Genomic DNA, 13,394 nt, shown 5'->3' on the forward strand with positions numbered 1-13,394 from the left:
CCTCGTCATCTGGCTAATATGATTCCAGCAGCAAAGCATGGCCGTTGCTGTTTCCTGCTATGGGGGTGCCTGTCAGCACCAGGAACAGGGAGGTTGGTCAGAACTGTGGGGAAGATGAACAGCCCTTCAGAATGAAAATGAATGACACCATCTGCCCCCCAAAAAAGAGCGCCTCATAGATCATTTGCTGTTTTTATGCTCTGTAGTTATGTGTCAAAGCAACTGCAAACAGCCACATGTAACTTGTAGAAATTGTCACTCATAAACTTGACAAAATTATCTAAAAGCAGTAATTAAAAAAAAAACTTGTCCAGTTCGTCATCGATGGTAAGCAGGATCGTGATCTGATCATGATCTGAGTGCACTGTTGTGCCAAGAGGACCTCTTTAAACTCTCTGTAGGCTCCTCTTTAGTCTTTTTTATTTTTATTACAAACAAAACAGTAACCTTGAGTTTTGTAACATGTTTCACATTGCAAACCATTTTCCTTTCCCTAACAATAACCAAATGCTCAAATCTAACTGCACAAAGCCTACAGAGTCGGTCATTGTTGCCATTGTGGCACTTTCTGTGTACTCCTTTAAAGTTCTGGATGCTTAAATGAGGGATTTAAGCTTTTTGGATCTTAAATTTTAAACGTGCACACATTTCCAAAAGCATAAATTTGTGTTTATGAGTCATTGATTTTTAGATTGATGGGGGAAATGCCAGTTTTATCTGTTTAAAATTAAATACACAGCATTAAAAAAAAATTGTAAAAAATCCAAAGATATTCAAAGAGATTTTGCTTAAAAGGAGGAGAGGAAAAAAAATGGCCTCACAAAGCTTTGCCATTGGTTTTCTGGAACCAAAGGACATCGGAAATGGAAGAGAGGAAATTGTACAAAACAAACACGACATCAAGCAAGGGACCTAAAATAATTCACATAAAATAACACAATTTAACATTCTCTTTGTTTTTCTTTCTTCTGCAGAAACTTGTCAAAGAATCCTCTCACCACGCTGTCATGGCAGCTCTTCCAGCACCTCCAACTCTCCGAGCTGTAAGTCTCGTCTGATCTGTCTTGCTGCCTTTTGTTTGTATTTTATTACAGCACTTTATCACCGCTCCCTGCGCACTATCAGCCTCAATACAAATTGCCTTCACTGCATACCATTATAATTCCTGTCTTTGTTGTACGAAACCTCTAATTTGTCTGAGCACGTGTGAAAGACTGAACCTATAGGCACTATAGTGGCACTCTGATCTTATAAGTCATTTGTTGACTTAATTAACGTGCACAAAGGAAATTTAATGGCCTGGTAGGAGAAGGGAGGAGAAGGGAGTCTGACCCCGTTTCCTTGTTTGTTATGAATATTTTAGTGATCATTGTGTTTATGAAATGAGTTTGCTCTTTCACCACCGGGGAGAACATTGCGATGCCGACCCGCTTGTAATTTACACATCATTACGCCTGTCAGTGCTGTCCATCATATGAACCTTGGCTGCTCTCCGAACGCTGGCGCCGCTCATATGCGCCTCCTGGCATATAAAGCTGTGGTATAGCAGGATGTGATACAAGGCTATTTCAAGCAGGCCTCCTTATTGTGCTATTTTCAGAGGTAGAAGCAGGGCAGGTCCACAGAGAGCGCGACACAATGCTGATCTCTGGTAGTACACCGCAAACAGCAGAGCAGAGGGAAAACCCCACTCACACTTGGAGATGTGGACAAAATTGTTGGGACCCTTCCTTTAAAGACAGAAAAATCCACAGTGGTCACTGAAATAACTTGAAAGTGACCAAAGTAATAATAAATAAAAATTTACTGAAAATTAACTAATGGAAATCAGACATTGCTTTTTAATTGTGGGTCAACAGAATTATTTTAAAAAGCAAATTAATGAAACTGGCGTGGGCAAAAATGATGGTTCCCTTAACTTAATATCTGGTGGCACAACCTTTTCAGACTCGGACTCAGAATCTGCTGTACTGTCATTCAGACTAGCAGACATAAGGTGAACGAATTATAGCTTCTTGGGTCTTGGTGTATGTGGTAAGTCAAACATAGAATTAGAATAACAAATAAAATCATAATTTAAATAATAAATAAGTAAACTGGGATAAGTAAAATAGAAGCCGGTCTTGACTCTCATCAAAATACAAGAGAAAGTGATTTATTTCCCTGAAAATAAATTGCTATAAATATTGGCTATGAATTGCTAATACTACCCAGTCATATCTAAAGTGCTAATGCCAATATGTGACTCACTTGCCACTGGGACACAAACTTAAATACAAGTGTAGTAAATTTAGGTCAGAGCAATGAGTAATATAACAAACTAAACAGCTCCTATTGGCATTTTTCATTCACTTTTCATATAAATAAATACATTTATATGAATATGTAACTATTATGGTTGATCACTGTGGGGTTTTTCTTTCTTTTAAGGAGGGGTACCAACAGTTTTGTCCACGTCTGCATGTTCTAACCTTGCATTCTGGATATTTCGCTTTACACCTATCACTCACCAACATTATAGAGTGCTCTTTCTCATTCTGTGTAGGAAGCAGCTCACACCAGACCCCATACCAGAGCTACACAAGTGTCATCTCACTGTGGGCCCTCATCGGAGGCAGATGGGTCTCTGAATCCCTCTTTGTGCCTGTTATTGGGTTGTGAATTGTATTTCTCACTGGAAGTAGAAATTCTGCACTTTTTGTTATCTTACCAGCTGTCCAGTTCTCAATCTAGTTTGGCATTTGGCTCCTCTTATTACTGGTGTAGGGTCCCATATAGACAATATCTATTCCATAGTTATTTCACAATGTTCACAATGTAAAATGCAGCTTTCCAAATTATAATTAAAGGCCTTGAAAACCTTTAATCTGGGGTCCCATGTGGACAGTTTTTTTTTTGTTTGGTTTTTTTCACGAGAGATTTCTCTATTTGTGTTTTTCCTGTCTGTGTCAACTCGTCATTTTTTAACCTTGGTTTTATTTATTCATGAATACATTATGTTCTGAAGAAATCCTTAAAAAGCAAAGTGAAGTCAGAATCTCAGGGGCTATAAGTAAACATATTCTGTACACGGAATAGCCCTTTTTTAAGAAGTCACATAATATTGTGAATCTGTGAATCTGCAACCCAGAGTGCCCTGTGACCCATAAGTTGTAGGGATGGATGGATGGATGGATGGATGGATGGATGGATGGATGGATGGATGGAAGATTTCCCTGAAAAATCCCTGAAAAATCTTCTCCCCAGTCTCCCAGGCTACAAAAACTTTAGTAGCCTTTGGTTTAATCTAGATTATTATGTATGTAAATAGGCATAATATTCATCTTCAAAGAAACTAAAAACCAAAACTGCCAAACAAATATTATTTCTATTATTGCACATTTTTTGCCATAAATAAAAGACCCAACAAACAAAGAACTAAAACAGCTCAGCAACAGCAAATTAATGCACCCTTTCTCCATTTAAAATATTATACATTTCAACTTTAATTTCACACACAGGATTGGGACCTTTTTGCCTAAGTAAACACTTAAAGACTGCTGTGTAATTCAACAATTACATGACCTGAAATTACAGTGTAAATCACACAAAGCAAACTAAAATAGCAAGCTCAGATTCTTCCTGAACCGAATCACTGTTACAGCTCACAGGGCACGATTTGCTCTGATGTGCAATCCTATTTCTTCTTAAGCAACCATTCTAGATGCGTACAAATGGTGTCTTTGTTTTCCTACATGAAAAGCAGGGCCAGGGTGATGCCCGCGTTTCCTACTGAATGCTGATGAGGAGTGAGGGTTTATGTCTATTCCATTTGGTGTGTTTAGTTAAGAGGTGTCAGTCGAAGTGGCGTGGCGGCACAGACGTGGGTCGAGGCGTTATGCAAAAAGGAAACCATGTGGAATCAGGCCTTGCTAATAGGAAATGAGTCACTCTATCATGAGTCTGCGACGTGGCCCTGACATCATTACTCCCTTTACCATGTCTGTATGGTCACCCGAAACCAAATTAGCTTGGAAAGTGCCAATCATTCAATCATGCCAAATGAATCCTGCTCACCGGACAGCTATTGCCTTTAATTATTAGAATATTTCAAAATGCAATATCAATGATAAGTGCCCACCCGTGCTGCTCAACCACACTGATATTATGTAAATAGAGGAAGATCAAACCAGCCGAAATAATTTCCATTTTACGTGACGAAAGGAGAGCGCGGCCCTTTGCCACAACGGTGTCCCTAAACCGTGTTATCTCAGTCACTCTAGGCGCTGTTATTGTAATTATATTTCATTCTTTTTTTTTAACAATGAAAGTGAGCCAATTTCAAAGCTGCAACACACTGGTGACAGTGACCCGCAATGAATAGGGAATGTGCAAATGGTTTAATTTAAGCCTGGAAGTCCTTTAGAAGCTTTAAAATAACAGCGTCTCTGTTGGTTAGTTCATTGTACTGTATGTATCATCGCTGCTACTTAAAGCGTTGCTCTAATTGCTTTCACGGGTTGTTGTGAATGAGAATTAAAGGGGAAAATGATGCCTACCACATGCAAATAACAGTTAAAAAAAAAAAGAATGTAATTGATACTGATAAAACATGCTGACCAAAAAGGTAATACACTCACTGACAACACCATTAAGCAATACACCGTTTCATCAAAGCACCACTGATTGGCCAACTTTGGAATTATATGCTGCGCTTCCTGCTTCTGAGTGCTGCTTTACACATAATTAAACCGCTATAGAGCATGTTCCCGTCAATGGAAAGTGGTGCACAACAACTGCTTTAACATGAAGGCGTGACTCCTGTTAACCTCAAACAGCCTCTAAAGATGCAGGAGCTTTCTGTGGTGTGCCCGAGTTGAACCTCCACCTCATTCACCAGTTATACCAGAGACGCCGTTACAATGAGACAACATGGAAAACTGAAGAGGGGGAAGGAGTCGCTATCAGTCAAGGAAGTGTCTGTTTACTCTTATCAAATACTCCTTATCAAGTCCACCAAAGTGTAACTCTAAAACAGTTACTTTGTTTTGCAGGTCGGTTGCACAGATATTTCACACTCCTTGCAATATCTTAATATCAGTAACAATGGCAATACTATCAGGGAAATCTCAATAATCTAAAATCTTTTGTGACTCCTGTGAAAGGCTCCGCCATCACATTGAAGCCGTACAATAGACGTCTACTGTGTGCTGCCTCTGGATGAGACGCAGATAATCGGCTCTGCCTTTTTGTCTGCGTGCCCTTTAGCCAAAGGATTGGAGCTACTGCTGTGTGGTGCAAGCCCAGCCAATCAAAAGCCAGACAATGGCTGCAAATATTTTTCTTCTTTACCAACTGACGCGATCTGCCTGCGGCAACGTGCCTCTCGAATCCCTTTATTCTGTTAGTGGCTCTTTAATCCGGACTCTCGGGGAAGCAGCGGCCGGCGCGAAGGCAAACATTCACACCTCTCAGTGCAAAATGGAGTTTTCTTTGAGTTTGTCTGAAATATGAACGGATCAATCTGGTAATCTTGTGATGTAAATTGTACTGAAATGCATGACATTTACATGGACTCTTCAAAAACATCAAAGACTGACTCACAAGAGGGTAAAAGAGTATTAAAATGTTAAATGTGCTGGAAAAGACGTGACTGGGGGCAGCAGTGGCCTAGACTTTTAAGAGGTCACCACCAGCTCTGAAACTCAGACTGCTGGGTACAATCTGTGCAGAGGGAAGAAAACGTGTCAACTTGTCAACACAGATTTTTGTGAAAGCAGCCACAAGTAAAAATTTAAAATACAAGGCCTTTCCCTTTAAAAAAAAAAACAAAAAAAAACAATACCTCGGAAGTACTGGTGGGGCGCGAAGACACTTAACACTTGGCTGAAAAGAATTCTCTGTCACAACAGATAAAGTCTTCATTGTCTCAGGGTCACTTTTAGTGTGGCTTCATCTCTGAGTTTGACATTGGACAGCTGGGGGAGCTTTACTTTATGGCCTGTAGCGCTCTGTGCATGCTCATATCCATTAAAGCCAGTTTATTTTACGTGGATCTGTCGTGCTTTTGTGTCTATTGTGTCATATTCTGTTACAATGGCCAAAGTTTCAAAAATGACATGAGCATATGCACCTGTGAGCCAAATCTCATTTCTCAGACTCCTGTAAACACTTGGTTTTAAAGATTTTTTTTTCCTACCCTTGGCTCGGTGTGATGTCATTGAGAGGGGATATCCGGGTCTGAACAGCAAACCCTACACTATTCAACCTTCTGTTTGAGAAAAGCAATCAGAAGAAAGTTGGCTTAAAGGGAGGATGGTCTTAAAGGGAGAGAAGCTAACATTGTTTCAGATGGTGGATGAATTGAGGAGCTACACTGAGGCTCACTATGTTAATAAAAGGATGTGGAACTGATGTGGACACCCCCGTGTGTGTGTGTGTGTGTGTGTGTGTGTGTGTGTGTGTGTGTGTGTGTGTGTGTGTTTACACCTCTATAATAATTACCCTACCCCACATACAGTGAGGAAAAAGCAGCTGTTATGTGCACGAATAGCTAAAAACAGCCCATCCACTTTTGCATGACATGGAATGATTTCATAAAACTGAAACATAAAACCAGAAGCTCCAGATGGAAACGATCCTGCTGATGTTCGCTGGACTTCGAATCCAATTAGCTGCACAGGAAGAACTCGTAGTTGATGTGATTGCCGTCTATCACTGTGTGATAGACTCACACAAAGTTCACTTTGCTTTTATGATAAGAGGTTTCCTCAGTTTATATTGGTTAATAAATTACTACCAGTTTGTTTACTGTACTTTACACCTTATCTGTGATCACACAACATTTAAGGTACATAAACACAGTTTGATTTGTATATTAATACACAAATGACTTTAAAAGTTTAACCATTTAAAATGAGATGCCTCCTATGTCACTGATTCTCATTTTTTTGTGGATCACATGTTACAATTTCAATATCAAATTAGAGGAAGTTGTCAGATAGACCAAAGAGAGATTTCTGAACATGTCTTGATGTCACAAATCATGTTTTCAGGGTCACCTCAAGCTCAGATTTCAGGGAATCGCAGAAAGATTTTCAGCTGAAGAAAATGAAAACAGTCTTCTAGTATCAAACTCTGCTCATACATCAGTCTGTGTGTCCAAATCAGAAGCAGAACTGACCAGAACCGATTGAGTTTCAGGGCGATGTAGCAAACAGCAAAATAGTGCAGCCACATAATCGCTCAGGTGCTGCTGCTAAATTCCTCAATCAAAATACAAAAACTATATTTTCTTTGAAACGATGAAGCATCATGAGTTAAGGGGCATAAACCATTCCAGCATACCAATAACTCTGCAACAATAGTTCCTTAATTATAATCAAATGTGCACAAAGTAAAACAGTAACTTCCTGTCTTTTTGCCATAGGGGCATATACCTGTTGTTGAATCAGTTTTCACTTTAACCTGAGTCCAACAAACAAAATGCTTCTAAGCTTTTACAATAATTATTATAACAATAATTGATTATTAGTTTTAATAGTCAAATGTCTGATGATTTTTTTTTTCTCTTCAATTACAGAATCAGATTTAGATAATGTAACTTATACATTGACGGCCATAATCCCTGTGAGCCGAAGGTTCAGATTCCAGACAGATCCAAACGCTATTTTTTTGTTTTCTTTTACTTTTGGCCCTATATGATGTCACTGAGAGGGAATATGCTTAATATGGTCACCTCAGGCATGCAGCTATGGCTGTGAAGACAGAAACTCCACCCACTTCCTGTTCAAACCTTCTGTTAGCGAGGGGTAGCCAATCAGAAATAAGTTGACTTAGGAGGGGGAGGAGCTAAAACTGCTTGTGAACTGAAGGACTTACACCAAGGCCCACTATAAAATAAATAATAACTTTATTTAACTGTGTATCATGCAAAGTCCAAGAATGAAAATGTGCAGTAAGAAATTAACATAATTTCTCTGAATATTTAGATGACTTCGTTATAAGCATACAGTTGCCTATTTACTCATTTGTTTGCTCTTTTTTTTGTAGCACAGTACTTCATTTGGTTTTCCAGCTCACCACCGTAGCTCTTTATTGCTGAAAATAATATGAAACGTACCTGTGCTTAAAGCCCTCTCTGCCTGGTTACTCTTTAAGAATAAATTAGGTGAAGCAGGTGAAAAAGACACATGAATTTTGGCAGTCAAAACATTATTATTGAGAGGGTGTGCTACAATAATAAACATAGAAGTGTTCAAGATAAAGGTAGTAAAATAAGAGCTATCCATTAAATACAATAGCAAATCAAAGTCATGAGAGTACCATATGGATGCCAGGCTATAAAGAGGATTACACATAATACTACAATCATAAAACATCTTTTGAAGCATCTGTCTTCATCAAAATACCTCCAGAAGAATCTCTGCTGCATTGGGGGAAAGAAAATACCCTAACCTCTTCCTTTGTCCTATTTTTCCTGCATGTTAGCCTTCCCTGACATGTCTCGGGTGTCCCCACTCTTCTCCATGATTGCTGTGCAGGAGGTGTTGTCGATAAGCCAAAATCAGCTCTTTCTCTTGAGACAAATTATCCCTTAGTGGCTTGAAAAAGAAAATAAAAGGGTAAAGGCAGTGGGAGAAACCATGCGGGCACACTGACTGACCAGATCACTGCAACTTTAAAGAAAAGCAATGATGAGACAAAACACTTATTTATTTATTCGCTGTGTGCCGCTTTATCCATGACATAAGCAAAAAAACTCAGCGTGAGGATGATGGAGACAGTCCAGCGGCAGCCAGGAGTGTTGAGAAGTGATGATGCACGCTTAGCGGGGTGTGCTAAAAGCAAGTGTTCGGGGGAAAATGCTTGTTGTAAATCTGACATTGTTCTGACAGTTTTTTTCTTTTTCGACATTTATTCCCCTCGAATACTTTTTACTGCGCCGTGTCAAAACTTGATCCACTTCCTGCTTACAAGCAGAAATTTGAAAATTTTGCTGAGGCCGACGAGCGGTGCAGCGCCGAGGTGAGACCAGTTCACGCAACATCTGTTTACTGAACCCACTGCTTTTCAATAGATGTCTGTTTGTCAGTCAGCCTCTCCACGAGCATCCAATCCAATCTGATGGCATGACAGCTCGATTATCTCTTTTCCGTGCCATAACAATAATAATGATGACCGTACTCACCACACAGTTTGATTGACAAGTGATCTATGTGAAGTGACGGGCGGGAAAAAACAACAGCAATGACTGTTCTGACTCAAAGACAGAGACAGAAAAACAGAATATTGTGATCAAAAATCAGGAGATGAAATCTGTTTTTTATATAGTAAAAGGAAAAATTATTCCAAACTTTCTCTTCTAGTACAGTACAGACAATTCCCTGTGATAACCGAGAGATGTTAAACTTGAAAATCACTGTAAAGCATAAAAGTGTGTTTAATGCAAGAAGGCTTAATTCATGATGTAATGCTAGCAGACTGTGGCTTAAGTTACATGTTCCATCCTTAACAGTTAATCCATGTAGAGGAGCAACCACTGCGTTGAAATCCAATCCATTTTCGTTCCGCTGCCGTTCTTGGCACGGGATGGCAAACAGCTCACGTGCTCCCGTTTTCCTCACTAGACCTTTTACGCACAGTTTTGCTGTACACGCCCGGGCCTGTGAAGTGTGAAATGTGAAAAGGGGGCTGTTTTATCGGCCGCTAAGACCCACTTATGAGTTCAGTCATTAAAATGTTTTGCCAATTATAAGCTGAATGGTTTGAAAACATTTATTTATGCTTGCATCTGTACTGTTCATGTTTCATACAAGAGGGAAGAGCTGTGGACGAGGACTTGCATGTTTGAATTTCTCAAAATAAAAAAATAAGCTCTAAAGTGACACAGCGGATGAAAAGGCACTTTATTTTCTGAGGTAACGTATAACATGCTCATGGCTGCGTCTGTGGAAATAAGCATAGCAGATACTTCTGCTGTGAAGATGGCAAGTTAGCATGCACGCACACCACACAAGACCATAATACTACAATACAAAGCCTTATTAAGGTGGAAAAAAAAGCAAGCTATCATTGGCGTCGACATGTTATCTTCCTCTTGATTCCTTCCTCCTCCTGTTTGGTTGTCACTGCCTTTCCTCTGCATAGCCAGGAGGGTTTCTGTACTCAAGTGTACTCTACACTGCATGTAGTACTCTCCAGTATTAATGTATTTCTGCATTCAAATAGTGATCGTAAGTGTGGAAGTATGTGATCTGAGATACAGCAAAGATATGTGTTGTCATGGTTCTCCTGGGTACTCCGACGTACAGGCAGCAAGCCGAGGGGATACAAGAATACCCACCCCAGCTCGCTGCCTCTCACCGAGGGCAGCTCCAGACTGGAACAGAGTCCAGCCCCTCTCCAGGAGACTGGTACCAGAGCCCAGACCATGCGTTGAGTTGAGCCTGGTTATATCTAGGTGGTATCTCTCAACCTCATGCACTAGTTCAGGCTCCTTCCCCACCAGAGAGGTGACATTCTATGTCCCAGTAGCCAGTCTCGAAAGCCGGGTATCGGTCTGCCAGGGCCTCCACTCTTGGCTACCACCCAACCCCTACGATGCCTCCTGCGGGTGGTGAGCCTACTGGAGGGTGGGGCCCATGTCTCCTCTTTGGGCTGTGCCCATCCAGGCAATACAGGCTAGTGAGACACTCTTCCTCGAGCTCCCTCCCCAGGCCTGGAAAGCAGTTCTGAGGAAACCTTCCAAGTGGATTAACCTGCCTCTCCCTTTGTGTAGCTCATTTTCAGGAGTCGTCAACAAACCACTCCTGCACACCTCGAAAGACTGTTTTCAGACTCCGCCTACAAATAAAATAAATAAAATAAAATAAAATAAAATGATTTCAACTTTTACCTCTGCGTCTCACGCTTGTGTCCAAGTCCATCTTGGTTTATGATGTGAAGTATACCGAGGTTAGTTAGCCCTACATTTCAGTGTTTGCATCTTATCAAAGACTTAGGCATTGTTCATTCCCTTCCTACACAAAATCCAGTTTGTATCTCAGTGTAAATGTTTGCCTTTTGACAATCAAATCCATTTAATTGCCCTTAATTATCACTGTTACCGTAGCTCCAAGCTCTGAACTCTGTTAGCTTAAATTTTAAATAAATAAAATGAGAATGTCCTTTAAGACAAGTGCAACACATTTAGAATAAGTAACTCAAGTAAACCAATAAAGTCAGCAGTGCAGCGTCGGCTTTGCATAAAATAAACATGTCTCTCTTTAACTCTCTTTTTGTCAACATGTCTGCGTGTTGGGAAATCATACTCGCCAAGGGGGTCGTCCAGGGTGCTAAAATGTGATGCCAGTGGTTTCTGATTGAGCCGCATGTGACTAGTTTGGACTGAGACGTCATCCCCTGAGTCATTTTCTTCTGTTATCAGTGAAATATTAGCCAGCTTACTTTTTCTTCTTGAAGAAGACATTAACGTCTGTGGCTGAAGTGAGTAAAAAGTCAGTTAAACAGGTAAGCACGGCATTTAGGAACTAACATCTTTGCGCCGAATTACCACAAAGCCCAGCATACAACACACAGTCAAACCCAGGAGCTCAGCACTGCGGTAAAAATAAGCCAAATAAGGCGATTTATTAAACACATAGGATTTAAAGACCTAGAATAATTCCTCCAGTAAAAGGAGAGGAAGCGGCGCATTCAAGCTGAGATCAAAGCATGTGAGCAACAATGCAGTATATGGCTTATCATTGCTTGTGATCCACGGCTCCTCAGCTAAAGCACCTGTGTGTACATTTCCCAGAAAAACAGCCTCCGGTGGTGATCATTACCTCTTCTCTAGAGTAGCGGGGTGGATCGTTAGCCAGCTTGAAGGAAACGCCATGCTGTTAGCTCTCTATATCTGGGGTCACACTGCTGTTTGCTTTTGTTCTTTTCTAAGTCTAATCTGCTCTCCTTCAGACATGTATCAGCTTCCAGCTGTCAGTTTACTTTTTTCCTGTTGTCTTATTGCTTGTTTAGATGGCAGCACTCTAAACTCAGATGGTTCTTTGGTACTGTACTGCACAGGCTGAGCGCACATTTGAAATGCTGGGTTGCTGCTTTTAGGTTTGACATGCCTCATTTTTTTTTTTCAGTTGTATCTGTACAGGCGCTGATCAGCTTTACCCAGAGGAATAGTGGGTAATGTATTGAGGTGGGGGTTCTTATTAATAATGACCATAATTACAGTACAAGAGGGAAAGCCTCGGCCGCCCTACTCTGGTGAGCTCTGATCCCTCGTGGTTCGGCTTGTTCAGCGTTAAATGAAAACCTTTAACCTTGAAATTCTCCTCTGCACCATCATGTGGGGAGCTACCTGTCTTTCCCTAAATGTTTCCTGAAAGGAAATCTGCACTCTGGTCTATATTACAGTGAATATAATAGTTCTGAGGCAGTTATTGTCCTTAGAGTTTAGAACATGGCTTCGTGAGCTGCTGAGGAATTTCCTTGAAAGAAATGCAGCATTTAAATAAAGCATCTTACAGTAAATGAAGATCAAAATCTAAAACAAGCAAAGTGAATACAGTCAATTTCATTGTATTTATAATCTTCTTGGGATCTTAGTTGGAGTGCTTTGTCTCATCACCTCAGTAAGAAAGATAAATGCTCTGCTAGAGATGCTACCTGGAAAGCTCAATAACTGGTAGACCTGCAATGGGGAAATGTGGGAATCTCTTAGAACTTCCTCTTTATCATTTAGAGATCCTCGATTTAAAAGCTCTTTTTTTCATTCATCATTTTTATTTTTATTTTCTGGATAACTGAGTTTTCCAGATCAGAAGGGAACTAGATGATGGCTCTTTCATAGCAGTTTGGTAGAATGAAGATACATTTGGTACTTTTTTTTTTCTTTCTTTCTTTTAGCTGAATCCATAAAAGTTGATCTGCAGTAATAAAAATCCTACAACGTAATCTTCCCTTCAAATATTCCACATAGAAATTCAATCAAGAAAAAAAGAATAAAGCACATCTGCGACGGTAAAATGTAACCAGCAAACGATCTCTCTGTGGCAGCCATTCAAAAGTTCCTAATAGTTTTCTTGTTTTAATTTTAAACTTGATTTATTTACCAGCAAAGAAGAAAATCCTGAAATCAACGCGCATATTTCAGCCGCTGAAAATGTTTTTTTATTATTATTACAGGGGTTATGTCAATATTACGATGCTTCATGCCAGCAGCACCAATATTAACGTATGAGTGTGTTAATTTAACCTGATAAATATCTGGGGGCACTGCTGACCTCTGAAATTATTAATAAGAATAAAAAAATACTAATATCAAGAATAGTAATAGGAAATTCTTCTGTTACAGCAGTTGAAATGATGATGAAATAATAAGCATTAATGGGTAAATGTCAACAGGTTATTATGTCCTA

The 13,394-nt window shown here is 40.0% G+C and overlaps 1 protein-coding gene across 1 annotated transcript in view; it reads left to right on the top strand.

Annotated features, from left to right (window-relative positions):
* Positions 1–13,394, top strand: part of ntrk3b (neurotrophic tyrosine kinase, receptor, type 3b) — a 230,823-nt gene that overhangs the window by 95,253 nt on the left and 122,176 nt on the right. The window contains exon 4 of the mRNA XM_030726087.1: positions 975–1,043. Coding sequence (XP_030581947.1) covers positions 975–1,043 — 69 coding nt within the window. The remainder of the gene's footprint in view (positions 1–974; positions 1,044–13,394) is intronic.

Source organism: Archocentrus centrarchus, chromosome 3, assembly GCF_007364275.1.
Source record: "Archocentrus centrarchus isolate MPI-CPG fArcCen1 chromosome 3, fArcCen1, whole genome shotgun sequence".
Classification (NCBI taxonomy): domain Eukaryota; kingdom Metazoa; phylum Chordata; class Actinopteri; order Cichliformes; family Cichlidae; genus Archocentrus; species Archocentrus centrarchus.